At 40.0% G+C, this 15,066-nt stretch overlaps 1 protein-coding gene across 1 annotated transcript; it reads right to left on the reverse strand.

The window, feature by feature from the left end:
• Window positions 1-1,101: 1,101 nt before the first annotated feature.
• Window positions 1,102-14,094, reverse strand: LOC139766099 (zwei Ig domain protein zig-8-like). The gene is made up of 8 exons (XM_071694257.1): window positions 13,452-14,094; window positions 10,154-10,281; window positions 6,760-6,837; window positions 5,123-5,255; window positions 4,840-4,905; window positions 4,086-4,258; window positions 2,889-3,018; window positions 1,102-2,010 (listed from the first exon to the last, which is right to left on the reverse strand). Exons 1-8 carry the CDS (start codon window positions 13,531-13,533, stop codon window positions 1,775-1,777), a joined length of 1,026 nt encoding a protein of 341 aa, XP_071550358.1. The 5' UTR covers window positions 13,534-14,094; the 3' UTR covers window positions 1,102-1,774.
• Window positions 14,095-15,066: the final 972 nt, after the last annotated feature.

The raw sequence follows: 15,066 nt of genomic DNA on the forward strand, positions 1-15,066 counted from the left end.
CTGTAATCAAGCCACTAGAGTCGTAGGAGACGCTTCCTCCCTCTGGGGCCCTTCTAACCCACAGAGGCATGGGGGACCCAGCCTGCCTCTGGGGCCCCTCATAACCCACTGTGAACAAGCTAATGGAGTCGTGGGGGCCCTGGCTGCCGCTAGGGCCCTCCTCACTCACTGTGAACAAGCCAGCAGAATAGTGGTACACACTGTCTGTCTCTGATGCCATCATGAACTTGACAGAATTTGCTAGCAGAATCGTCCTATCTTTGGTGCCTTTGTGGTCTACCATGACCAAGGGAAGAGATTCGTGGGGCGGGGGGGATCCAGGTCTCTACACCAGCAGGAAGGTGTCAACCTACCATCCTCTGGTTCCTCAACGATCTACTCAGAGAAGTCCATCATGACCAACTCTAAACCAAGATTCATAACTTCCCTCCAAGTTCACAGCCAGAATATCCCCAGCTACCTAAACCCTGTATTGCTCTCCATGATGAAGTCGTTTCTGCTAATGTTCCCTTTAAGAGAAAATTTAGAGACTTTCTACAGCAGACTCCACAAGAAAATACCCTAAAATATTTGTGCTTACACCGTGACAAAAGATTTCTTTTTCCCCTAAAGTATTTTCATTTGATGTAACAATATACATTCCTTGAATTTTTGTTCTTTTTTATGATTTTGCATAAAACCCTGTGTTGTGGAATGATGATCATTGATCATACCCTTATAATCATTGATCATAACCTCCTCATGATCATTGCTTTGTTACAGGTAACTGACTTAGTAAGTATAAAGTTGAAGGACCAATGAATAAACCCACGACTTTGTTACATTATCATGAACCTTATTATTTTGTCTCAGTACAAAGACTGAGAAGCAAGAGGGACACTGTGAAGTTATTCTGGAATGTTTCAAATTGTTGCATTGATTGACCTGCCATAACTCAAAGTTTTAAGCTAAAATACATACCATTCAAACTGTAGTTATCCTTTCACTCTTATTAACATACATTATCTGTTATCTATCTATCTATCTATCTATCTATCTATCTATCTATATATATATATATATATATATATATATATATATATATATATTCTGAAGGATTTTCACATTCTCACTGGACCATTTGTGAGTTACAGTTTACAAAAATGTTATATCTTGCAAATGCCACACACATACATATAATACACATTATCTATATACACTAAATGTCAACTGTAACGTTTCATATATTTTGTATCTTATATAAGAAAATGATTATCCAACGGAAATGCAAGACAATTTTGAGTCCTTTATGGCCTGAGTTCAATTGTATATTGTCATTTCTTCATTTCCCTTTTGCACGAAACATTATGAGTTTTTTTTCTCTTCGAATAGTCTTCATAGAAGGAATTCAGAGGATGTGGAAGATCAATAAACGAAGGAGGAAGCAACATAGAACACATAAGAAGCAAGATAAGGAACGGAATAAGCAAAATAGAAAGAAAATTACCAAGTAAATAAAGTCTCTCACAGAACTGGTGCCAATATAAGCCATGATCATCTGTGATGTGTTAGTTCATCGAAAGCAAGAGGATAGCCAGGGATAAAATTCGTAGCAAAATAGAAACAATATAGCGAATATAGAAGCATCTATAAAAAGGGGGACATCCAAAGAAAGAACGAATAGGAGGATGAACGTATACATATGTATCACGTTGAAGAGATAGAAATGGAGAAGGGAATAGAAATAACATGTAAGAATAGCGAGCAATCAGGGCATCTCACTGGAGAAAAGGATTCAATATGTGACACTGGTAAGGTTACGTCTACAAGTGGCGCGAGGAACATGTAGACCATGGTGGGACACAAGGAGCAGTAGAAGGTAGCTACAGTGCCTCACATGTAGGGAAATGCTCAGGTGTGGGAGGTAGAGAACCACGTAGGAGAGGATGAGAGGCAGATGATGTAGTACTTCAGTGGTACTACAGTGGTTGCTGAGACTCGGTCCTTGTTGGATAGCTGCCTCATGATCCCCTGGAAATACACGTCAGAAATATGTATCTTACATGATAATTTTCTTTTCAGAAATATAAGATATATTTTGGTATAATTCCGGGTTCTATTCCTCTCATGTTTGACCATTCTGGTTTTTAAACTGGTCTGAAACTATTCATATATAACCGTCTAGATATATAGATCTCTGGATATACAACATTTTGGATATATAACAATCTGGATATATAACAATCTGGATATATAGCTCTCTGGATATATAACAATCTGGATATGTAACACGGATTTTAGGAATTTATTGATCTACATAACAAACAGGAGCGAAAGCAAGATGTATATATATGCACCTGCTTCTGTGGGTATGACTCTTTAGTTCCTCATTTGACTTTATTCCTTACTTGCATAAATGATTAGATACGACGGATAATTTATGCATAAACTAAATACCAAATGAATTCAGTAATTTTCTTTAATATCTGCTGGTCGAACCTTGTGTGGTCATTTTCAGGAACATATATACATAGGGAAATCCTGAGCAGCATATACACAAGGATATTCAAAACTTGGAAGGATAATTTCTCGATAAGAATAATGTTTATGTGGCCAATAGTTTCTAGAGTGAAAATTACCTCACTAATAGGGGTGGAAAGTTGACCTTCGTTGACCCTGTTTTCCTGTATTTGTAACTTGAGGTGACCTTACCATTCTGTACATGTACTGATGTAGTGCATGATAGACCTTACCTATCTGTACATGTACTAATGTGAAGGGTAGCACCTTACCTTTCTGTACATGTACTGATATGTAGGGTAATACCTTACCTTTCTGTACATGTACTGATATATTGGGTAATACCTTACCTATCTGTACATGTACTAATGTGAAGGGTAGCACCTTACCTTTCTGTACATGTACTAACACCGTGGCGGGATGCGAACCCTCTGGTACACAAGAGTACATCCCCGAATCACCAGGACCAACCGATGAAACGACCAGACGGGTAGTCGTCTCCCCACGACCTCGGTCAATCTGGACACGACAGGGGTTAATGGTCATTAAGGTAGTCGTTTGTGGTCGTTAGGATAGTCGTTCATAGTCGTTAGGATAGTCGTTCATGGGGGTAACGATGTTATAGGAAATGGTTGATGGTCAAATGGTGTTGTAAGTGGTAGGTAACTACATTAGAAGGTCATTACATAGTAATCAGTACACATGAAGGATCTGTACAGTAATAATGACGTACAAACATGTACAATATTACATGTTAACGTAAATCATTTACCATATGGAATGCAAGGGTGTAAATTCTATCGTAAAATAACTTTTTTTTAACCAATAGATTAGTTTTGATAAAAACGAAGATAATTCTTATTTGTAGATACTTTAGAGGAATTTGATACAAAGATTTAATATGAACTTGGTTGATACAGCATACAGTAATACATTAAGCTTCAGCTGTAGTGAACCTTGAGCTGGTTGAAGCTGTAATTCTTATGGTCTGTATATCTTGGTTATATAAGACTTAGAGGCTATTGCCTTCAGGACCTGGTAACACCTGGTGTTATAAGGCTGGTATAAGTCTCAGGTGTCAGGACCTGGTATGACCTGGTATCATAAGGCTAATATAAGCTTCAGGTGTCAGGACCTGGTATGACCTGGTATCATAAGGCTAATATAAGCTTCAGGTGTCAGGACCTGGTATGACCTGGTATCATAAGGCTAATATAAGCTTCAGGGTGTCAGGACCTGGTATGACCTGGTATCATAAGGCTAATATAAGCTTCAGGTGTCAGGGACCTGTATGACCTGGTATCATAAGGCTAATATAAGCTTCAGGTGTCAGGACCTGGTATGACCTGGTATCATAAGGCTAATATAAGCTTCAGGTGTCAGGACCTGGTATGACCTGGTATCATAAGGCTAATATAAGCTTCAGGTGTCAGGACCTGGTATGACCTGGTATCATAAGGCTAATATAAGCTTCAGGTGTCAGGACCTGGTATGACCTGGTATCATAAGGCTAATATAAGCTTCAGGTGTCAGGACCTGGTATGACCTGGTATCATAAGGGTAGTATAAGGTGATATAAGACTCACCTTGAGGTTCACTCCTCCCCTGGGGGAGTTATAGTCAATAAGGCTGGTGTCGTGGTACCAGTACACCAGGGTCGAGGGCTTGTCAGACGAGGTCACCAGGCAGGTCAGGGAGAGGGATGACCCTTTCTCTATATACAGCTCACGAGGACCTAGGATCTCCACCTTCAGGTGACCTGCGAGGAAGAAAAGATGTTACTGGTATGGGACATGGAGAGAGAGAGAGAGAGAGAGAGAGAGAGAGAGAGAGAGAGAGAGAGAGAGAGAGAGAGAGAGAGAGAGAGAGAGAGAGAGAATTATATATATATATATATATATATATATATATATATATATATATATATATATATATATATATATATATATATATATATAGATAGATAGATAGATAGATAGATAGATAGATAGATACTTTGCGAAGACAGGAAACTGAAAAGGTTGTGGTCTATGGTAAGGTTATCTGCTCAAGGAATAAATTCTTCAAAAGTCTTATCAGAGCTATCTGTATATATCATTATCAATAGATACTACTACATCGCACACACGTAAAGAAACACAAATATTGCAACAGGGAATCAAACAAGGACATAAACAAAGACATATAGACAAATGCGGATTTCAACACACTGACTAGACTAAGCACACACAAACGTAGAAGAAATCCAACAAAGACAGAAACAAAGACACATACACCTGTGAAAACACAGACAAAAGGTGTGCAAAAGAAGAAAAGAATTGGACAAAGACATTCCCTGACCGTCTTTGGTTGAAGCAGTGTTGTTGGCAACGAAAACTTTCGTCTTGGTCCTTTGAAGCCTGGGGTCTGTACGAGGAGGGAGACAAGAGATAATCACTACAAGTAACCAAAGCCACTTCCAGGAACACCTCACTGGAACACAGAACACCACTCTCCAGTCGTCGTTAGATAGTGTTAGAAAAGTGCGAAGATAATTCACAAAGTTTCCACATTTATTGCAACTACTTTTGAATTATTACTGCACGATTGATTAGCCTACATACGTATATACAAATGGTCTTACCTAATACTGTGAGGGTGACGGGCCTGGAGAGCTTGTGGTGTGTATTAACCTGGCAATCGTATATCCCAGCGTCCCTCATTTGGGCGAAGCTCAGGACCAGCGTCCACTGGTTGCTGCCTTCCGTGTGCGCCACCTGACACACACACACACACACACACACATCGTCAAAAGAGTGAAGTGTTTTTATGATTAATTTTCAACATGATCACATATTCATCCAATAATCTAGGCCAAAGCATTATCTTGCTGTGTCATATGTTAAATATATCAACATAGCTAATATGTACAAGTAGAAATGATAGACAAAAATAAAGTTACAGTTCGGAAGAAAGCTAAGCTTTGGGAGACAGATGGCGCGCTTATCTTGAATGACAACAAAGCTCACTATACACAAACTCAAAAGCATAAAATTTAGCAATGAATCACTAATTTAGTAGTCGTTTTGTAATCCTGGAAGTCACAAGACGTCTTCTGATCTCATGAAAGGACAGCTGAACATCATTAACATCTGAACCCACATTACTCTGTCGTTCGTCGCCAAGCTACACATTTCTCTGTAATGTATCCTCTAAATTGTATTGTTGGTTTTCTCTCCCTCTTCTATGGCTATTACTCCGGTCTATGCTCCCGAGGGCTGGCTGCTTGTGTGATCTAGCCACAGATTAAGTTTATCTACAGGTTCGGTAGATACAGTGACAGTTTCATATCACCACCAGAGAACCAGATGGTCATTATCATTATGATATCATTACCAACACATCAGATTATAATTAACACCTGAATTTCATAATTACACTTTACTGTCATATCAGATCATCTTGTGCTGGGATCGGGGTGAAGATGTCATAAACAATTGTTTCTCACGATGGTTCTCATATCTTGTGAATCTTTTTTTTTTTCTGAGAACTCACAGCGGATCACCTATTCAGATATAACAGAATTACATTTATGTGATACGTTAAGAACAGCACTCATAAGGCACTGTTACTTTACATTGTCTACTACAGTAAATTCCCTCTCCTCTCCTGTACCAATATATATATATATATATATATATATATATATATATATATATATATATATATATATATATATATATATATATATATATATATATATATATATATATCTTCCTTGAAATATGCAGATGTATCCCTCGGATCTCGTACAGCCGCTGGTGTTAGCTTAATGCTCCATGGTATCAACACCTCGCCATGCCACAGTTCCTGGCTCTTGTTCCAGCGTCACTCAGAATTTCTATGTGTTGCCAAGACCATCTGTCTTCGTCAAGAACCGCGTCTGTCATAATAACTGAACAAGATATTCCGGTCTATTTACATATGATGACAAATATCTTTATTTTCTTTAACAAGTTGTGGGTCAGCTGTGTTGGTAATGAACTTGAAATAAGGTGATTATACATAATACGAATCGTCACAGCCTAGTTAAACTGATAAGGGTATGGAGAAGGAGGTCTATGAGGCCCCACTGTACAGAGTCTTGCCTTGAGAGTGGGGTCGCCAGGCTGTCTGGGGTTCGGGGTTGTGTCAGGGGTTAGAAGGCCACAGTGGCTTGGAAATTTTTTGGGAGGGGTTGACGTAAGGTTCTGTGTGGGGTTTGAGGAAGGTTCATCATACCTTGAACCTCTGGTCGGCGGAGTATGTATGGTGACCCGCTGTAAGGATGTGGAGATCACGCCTTCGAAGCCATGTCACCTAACGAAGAGAGAAAAGAAAGAATAGAATTCACTTCCCTCAATATTCCTGGCTATCAAGATAATACAGTCTTTACTATATTATTAACTATCCTACTTCTATATCCTCAACACCAAAAAAATATATGACAACGAGAGGATTTTAATTTTTTTTCTATACCTCATATATACTGTAAGAGAAATGGGTGAGTATGATTGGTATATTGTGTCCTAAAGCAGTATAAGATATACCCATGTCATATCCCCTATAGCATACCTCTGTCATACTTGAAGTGGCCGGTAAGGTTTGTTTCTTGAATAGAACAACAACGCACTCAAAATGACCCTCACATACTCACACCAAGTGGACTTCAAACTCACAAACCCTACTTCTGAAACTCACAAACACTGCTTCTGAAACTCACAAGCACTGCTTCTGAAACTCACAAACACAGCTTCTAAAACTCACAAACACTGCTTCTGAAACTCACAAGCACTGCTTCTAAAACTCACAAACACTGCTTCTAAAACTCACAAACACTGCTTCTCACAAGGTCATCATCGAAGGCTTATAAAGGCTGTACTTTGTGTCTCACAAAGACTTCGAACGTGGCTCACAAACACCTCAGTCATATTCTGGCAATGGTTTCACGTGTGTCAAAAATGATTCGTTCATTCCAAAGGGAAAAAAACTGACATGTCTTATTTTCCTGCATTATGTCAATTTGCTCTCTTCTCCGTTATCAGTAAGAGATAAGGTAACATTAAAAATCTTAGATACGATAAATCGAACATCATTCACGAGACACAACTGGAAATGACAGCCTTCATCTTTTTTTGTTTGTTTGTTTGAGTAGTTTCACTGACAAACAAAAATGGTGGATGAATGATATATGCAGAGTAAGGGAGGAAAGAGAGAGAGGCGAGAATGAATACATGAATGTAAGAATGAATAGGAGAGACGAAAGAAATAATGGAAAAATACATATATATGAAAGTGAGATCATAGTCATGAATAAAAGTGAAACGAGATGAAAAGAAGAATGGGATGTGCATCTGCTTGAGAGAGAGAGAGAGAGAGAGAGAGAGAGAGAGAGAGAGAGAGAGAGAGAGAGAGAGAGAGAGAGAGAGAGAGAGAGAGAGAGAGAGAGAGAGATAAAGCGACATAGAGCGAGCTGCAATTGGTTGCTGGCATGAGACAAAAATACATAATACCAGGCCGGGGGGAGGACGAATTACCCAGCACAGGAGAAAGACCCGCCATGCCTGGCTCATGGAAAACCAGGAGAATCAGATCTGCCAATAGCTGTGCTGCTGCTACGTTCCAGCGATCATCCAGGATCTTCCAGCAGCTCTCTAGGAAATCTATCAGTATATATATATATATATATATATATATATATATATATATATATATATATATATATATTCTGTAATGCATAAAGAAATGACGCAACCTTCGACATGATGTTTCCTCTCTTCCATTTCAACCCACCTCACCCCCACGTAGGTAATAGCAACCCACCTGAACCCACCTCAGCCCACCTGAACCCCAGGTTGGTAATACCCGATGCATTACCCAGCCAAGCACTGAGCTATCGTCTGCGATAGTCTATGTAATTTCGGCAATGCATCGGCTGATGTGTCTGGTACCATTGTGGCGGGAACGCTGGGGGACTTACGCCTCCTAGTCTTCTTCTGTCTGGAAGAGGTGAGATAGTTGGCTGCCGAAAAGCCCTGCCTCCTGGAAGTGCTGGAAGAGATGAGAGAGAGAGAGAGAGAGAGAGAGAGAGAGAGAGAGAGAGAGAGAGAGAGAGAGAGAGAGAGAGAGAGAGAGAGAGAGAGAGAGAGAGACCAGTAGAAGCTTCCGTAATCACAGTTTGTACGACAATACAACCCTTAAGCAGAACGGAACGACCATCGAGCTTCAAGGTACGACCCTTGAACACGACAATACGACCTTTAAACACAAATTTTAAGCCCTTGAGCACGACGGTACGACCTATGAGTGTAATGACCTGGCCTTTGACCTGAGATATAGGAATCAAGTCATAGAACCACACTATCTTACCGAAGGGTCGTACCCTCGTGCTCAAGGGTCGTGCCGTCGTGATCAAGGGTCGTACCATCGTGCTCAAGGGTCGTACCATCATGTTCAATGATCGTCACGTCGAACTCAAGGGTCGTACCGCTCAAAGAAGGCAACTAGTTCCTGATGTGAAAAATCTTTAGATTTTTTCCCTTATATAACCATCAAAACACCTATATCAAGCTATGACACACAGACTGTACCACATTTGCATATGAAGGCATGACCTTCCAGTATACCCCAATGACCGTGGCGAAGTCCACTTCCCAACCATATTGATTTGCGAGCCTGTTCATTCTCTTCGTCTCTGGCATCCATTAAAGCGAAAGAAAAAGATACAGTATTGTATGAAATACAGTATTGTATTTCACGTTAAGTGCGTTGTATGGCCTCTTAACACCACGATGAATTTTGCATGATAGATGCAGTTTGCATGATTGCCATTCAGTTGTCTACAAGCCTAACGTACATGCACTGGTGAGATCAAAAGGTCAATGTTCAAACACACAAATACCCTATGATGATTAACGCTCAATTTTGATCGATTAATGTTCTGTTGATTAATCATTTGTGGCAGTAGACATCACGATGTATGACCTGTGGTAGTAAGGTTGTATTATGAGTCTAGGGTGTCAAAATGTCAGTTTTTTTTTACTTACTGGATGTTAAAGATCAAACTTGACACACATGGGTCAACAGTGGTGGGTTGGTCTGTACAGATTGGTGTTGGACGGCGGGACTCAAGTGTGATGTTGGGATTTAAATAACTTTTAAGTACTGGCACCTGATGATGAGGTGGATTGTCTCCACGAAACATGTCGTGCCACATGTATAGAAAAATTACATGTTAAATGAAATTGTATGAACTCCCACTGAAGTGCGATTTCACCTTCATACACACACACACACACACACACACACACACACACACACACACACACACACACACACTCATACACACACACACACACACATATATATATATATATATATATATATATATATATATATATATATATATATATATATATATATATATATATATATATGTATGTATATATATTGTGAGACTACATACACTTATACACTTACACAAAACACACACACGCACACACATATAACACAAGAACACAAATATACATAAGACACATACCTACATACATACGTACATAAGACACATACCTACATACATACGTACATAAACACAGACAGACAGACAGACAGACAGACAGACAGAGGCTGTACTCACGGATCTGTCGCTGAGGTTCATCACTACACAGGGAAGCCTGGCTGTTTCGCCCTCCAGCACAGTGACTCGGTCTAGTGCAGGTCCAAATTCCGGGCTTCGATCCCACCAGCCTCCTCTCACGCCCACTCCTGCAGGGTCATGGAGAGGTCATACCAGGTCATGAGCATCATGAAGGCTGTTGAACAAGGAAGGCTCATGATCCAGGTCAGGGAAGTTCATTGGGGCTTCTTCGGAAGCAATGAATCTGCTCATAAATAATGAACCAGTTTCAAACACTGCCTAACAAATGGTTGTTTGTACAAATGCCTGTTTAGACTTAGTTTTGAAGTGCTACGGCTAATTCTAAAGTGCATTATTGACATTTCCTTTGTTAGTAAGTTCAAAAAGCCTCTTATTGAATCTTCCCAACGGATAACATTTGAAAGAAAACGTGAGGTAAAGAGAAGTGATTCAAATGACAAGAAAACGAGATTATCAAGCGAGAGTGATTTCGAAGGTCAGTTCTGTGTGGGAGACATCTCGACCTATCTCTTCTCACGAGAGATACATCCTGACCTCACCTTCCGTTCTGTGGGTCCAGTCTACCTGGCATCAACCTACGTCGACCTTGTCCATCGCCCTGCTCAACCTCTCTGCCTGTTGTGCGGGCTCTTGGCGTCGATCGGCGAAAGGACAAAGTGCGTATGAAATTGCGTAATGACCTCAAAGGTGAGAGGAGAGGTGAGATAAAGTGGTCTCTCTCTCTCTCTCTCTCTCTCTCTCTCTCTCTCTCTCTCTCTCTCTCTCTCTCTAAGTCACAGTCTTACGAAGTCTACTCCCTTAAGTCTAATAAACCTTTCAAAAGTCTTGTAAACCTTAGAAGATGGAAGACTAAATCTTTTCATCTATGATATTTATTTATTTTCTTCTTTTCTGCAGTCAGAGGCTGGACCGGGGTCTTTTGAACTCGTCCACAAACAGAAGTTTTAAACTTCACTTCACCCCTGGGGATAGACGAGTGCCAGAGACACGACTATGAGGCCCTGGAACTCATGGAAAACGTGTAGTGTATTGACCATATATGATACACGAACGCCCGTTACCAGGAGGTTCTGCAACTCATAGAAGATGTAATACATTGACGATACATGACAGACGTACATAATGTAACCTAAACTGACTTCAAAATAAGAAAAACTTAACCTCATTGAGAAAGAGATGAATCAAATTGTCCAAAATGAGTATGAAATGAAGTGGATTAATATACAGAGAGGAAGTAAAGAATATCAAAGCTCGAAAGAGAAGAGAAGAATGAGGAGGAGGAGGAGGAGAGTTTCTGACTATCAAAAGGAGCAATGTAACAAGGCTATTAACACGTAGTACCATTATCCTGCTTGGCTGGTTAAGCTAAGGGGAGGGAGGTGGGTGGGTGGGGGGGGGGGGAGTTATTTGCACAGTGGGTCTATCCAACCGGCTTAATGGGATGTATTCCCAGGGAAAACAGATGATTTAGGAGAAACGAAACTGTGTGGACTTAGGGTGAACACAAGGTTTTGTCTACCCAGGAACAAATATGGTGAAGGCGCTGAGTGAGGTGAGTAAGAGATGAGTCTCAGGAGGCGAGTAAGAGATGAGTCTCAGGAGGTGAGTAAGAGATGGGTCTCAGGTTTTGATAAGAATGATGGGTACAGCATGGGTCCTAAATGACATCAGTGGGATATGAGATGTGGAATAGCTTGGATAAATTGGATGGGACGAGGCAAGATGGGAAAATAGGGAAGACATGGAATAGTGTGTAATTGACTTATGGAAATAGATCAAGAATGGAAGTAGATTAATCAGTTATTGGTCATTATACTTTACAACGAAGATGTGAACAATAGATATTAGATAAGACTTTGGAATCTACAGCATCTTAGAAGGAAGAAAATGGACAAAAATATGACAATTACATCAATCAAACAGACGATTATTCATTTTCTTTCACTGTGATGCCATCTTCTCCCGGTCGAGCTAGTTTTAACGAGAGAAAGAGAGAGAGAGAGAGAGAGAGAGAGAGAGAGAGAGAGAGAGAGAGAGAGAGAGAGAGAGAGAGAGAGAGAGAGAGAGAGAGAGAGGAACCCAGCAAGGGGAAGCGAGCGAAGGATAAGAAGACATGAAGTAAGAATTAGGTTTTCCGAAAATAGGCTGGTGAGATGTGGCATGATATTTTCTGCTCTTGAATGCATGACGAGATGACTCTTGTGTCTGCAATCCTGCAGCCAGGGAGATGGGGGGCTCCTTGGGAGAAGAAAATGTTATCTGGAGACGAACGAACCGAGAAATATATGCAATAGGGTCGAAAGACTCGAGAGTATGCCTTACGTCGGACACTCCAAGCTCTTTGTTATTGTCAAATGACGTATATGGGGGCCAAAGGATCCCTTACGTCACCGTGCAGGAGTTACCACAGGATGGAGAATTAACTCACTTCAGGACTGTGTACCGGGACGTGGAGGAGGAGGAGGAGGGGCGACCCTGATGGCATGGATCCTCTTCCATCATCAACCCGATGGATGGAACTGCATCACTAAGAGAGCTGACAAAGGCTTGGAAAAGCTGTGCGCCATTTACCTCACAAAACCTTTCTATTTTCTTCACCAGCCAGATGTCGCTCCATATACACTCACAGTGTTGTAAGTCCCAGAGGCAATATACATGCAAAAGGAACTGGAAACCTCATAGAAACCCTCTTCCAGGAGACTCTCCAAGGGAATTCCATGTACCTGGAACGTCTTCAAGGATTTCCCTATTCGTGATATTTGATGCAGACAACTTTGGGCAACTCTACTAAAGGATTTCCAGGAATAAAATCTGGTGTGGAAGATTTTTGACTAAAAAAAAGAGGAACTCCACCTTCCATTGAAGCGAGTCCATCACTCGTATTTCTTTAGTCTTCCTTGAATTTCTTTACGTATTTTCTTTTTCCACTGAACACAACCACCACCTCCTCGTCCATGGCTGTCCCAGGTTTGAGATAAACTCTAACTCAACAATTGTTAAACTATTTTCTTTGCGGGTTTTGCCGAAGCTCGTCTTCCTGTCTTTTCAGAAAGGTACCAGAATAGCACTCACCTGTAAGTTCACACACACACACAAACACACACACACACACACACACACACACACACACACACACACACACACACACACACACACAGAGGTGTATATCTAATTTCAGCGAGTGAAAAATCTATTCTTTAAAGGTGATTGTGAGAATATGAGGGTACACCTTGTGAAATAGAATATTATCAGTGAATGAGATAAAGAAAAAACTCACCAAGACAGAAACAGAAGAGGTAATAGATGACACAGATACTGCTCCGACTGCTGCTGTTAGAGGTGCTGCTGAAGAGGCACATTCTGCTGCTCCTGCTGTTACTGCAGCTGCTGCTGCTGCTGTATAGCAGACGTCAAGTAGGGAACAGACGATGACGAACTTGTTTTCCTTCCTCTCTTAAAGAACTTATTTCTCTCTTCTTCTTTCTTGCTCTCTTCTTTCTTTTGCGCCCTGCCTTCTTGTTCTTCTTCTTTCTTGCCTTCGTCTCTTACTCTTCTTTCATGCTCTCTTCTCTTCTACTCTCCTCTCTCTAAAGAGAATGAAGTTTCCTTCTTGTTGTTTTATTGGCGAAAACTCGAAGTCTCTCGTCTGTGTGCTAGTTAATTTAGCTTCTGTTCTTGGTAAGGGGATCTTCACTGACGTAGAAGGATCTGATTCCTTCCTCCTCAACAGACAAGGGATTGTAAGCTCTTAGGAACGATCCGATCCTCTCTTCTCCCCAGAAGATAAAGAGTCGTGGCCTCTCACATCATAATTGGAACCATCGACGCGAGAGAAAGGATCACTGGAACTTGTTTCACGTTTCGTGCTTCACTGTGATACCAAGTTTCATTTGAATGTTGAGTTCAGATCCAATTCTTTCTGTTCCGTCAAACGTTTCGAGGAAAAAGAGAAATAGAAAGAATTATTCGTTGACACACACACACACACATACAAACACACACACACACACACACACACACACACACACACACACACACACACACAGACACATACATGTATATATATATATATATATATATATATATATATACATATATATATATATATATATATATATATTTATATCATATATATATATATATATATATATATATATATATATATATATATATATATATATATGATGACAAAAATGATTTAGCTTCAGAAAAATATTTGAAATAGTATATAGAAAAGAGCACGAAATCCTCAGGCATGACAGGAAAATTCTAAAACCACATTCTGAAGTTAAACCACTTACACAAGATTATTCCTAGGATAAGCGTCGTTATCTATCTATCTATCTATCTATCTATCTATCTATATATCTATCTATCTATCTATATATATATATATATATATATATATATATATATATATATATATATATATATATAGAAAGATAGATAGATAGATAGATAGATAGTTAGCTACGAAGTATTATGAAGTTTGCTATCATATCCGAACACTATATTGAACCATAAACACTGCTAACAACAGACACAAACCAGTTAGCTAATCGTATCTGCCTCATTAAGCCAGACAAATCTGAACACGAATTATGAACACGGGAGAAATGGCTCATTTTTCAGTGGCTATATACAGCTTCTAATTGGCTCGGGTTTCGGAACCATATCCATTGGGCGTTCGAGCCGTTCGAACGGGTTCGATTATGATTATCATGACTCACAGTGAAACCAGTGAATGAACAGCCAATCCTGTTTTATAATCATGCCTTTGTAAACCCTCAGTATTTTCCTGTCTGAATGTAGCTATGGCATATATATTTCTGATAATATTTCTAACATTTCTCGCAGTTACGCAAGTTTCAGCTGCCATCACAGCAACTTCA

Source organism: Panulirus ornatus, chromosome 57 (genome assembly GCF_036320965.1).
Source record: "Panulirus ornatus isolate Po-2019 chromosome 57, ASM3632096v1, whole genome shotgun sequence".
Lineage (NCBI taxonomy): Eukaryota > Metazoa > Arthropoda > Malacostraca > Decapoda > Palinuridae > Panulirus > Panulirus ornatus.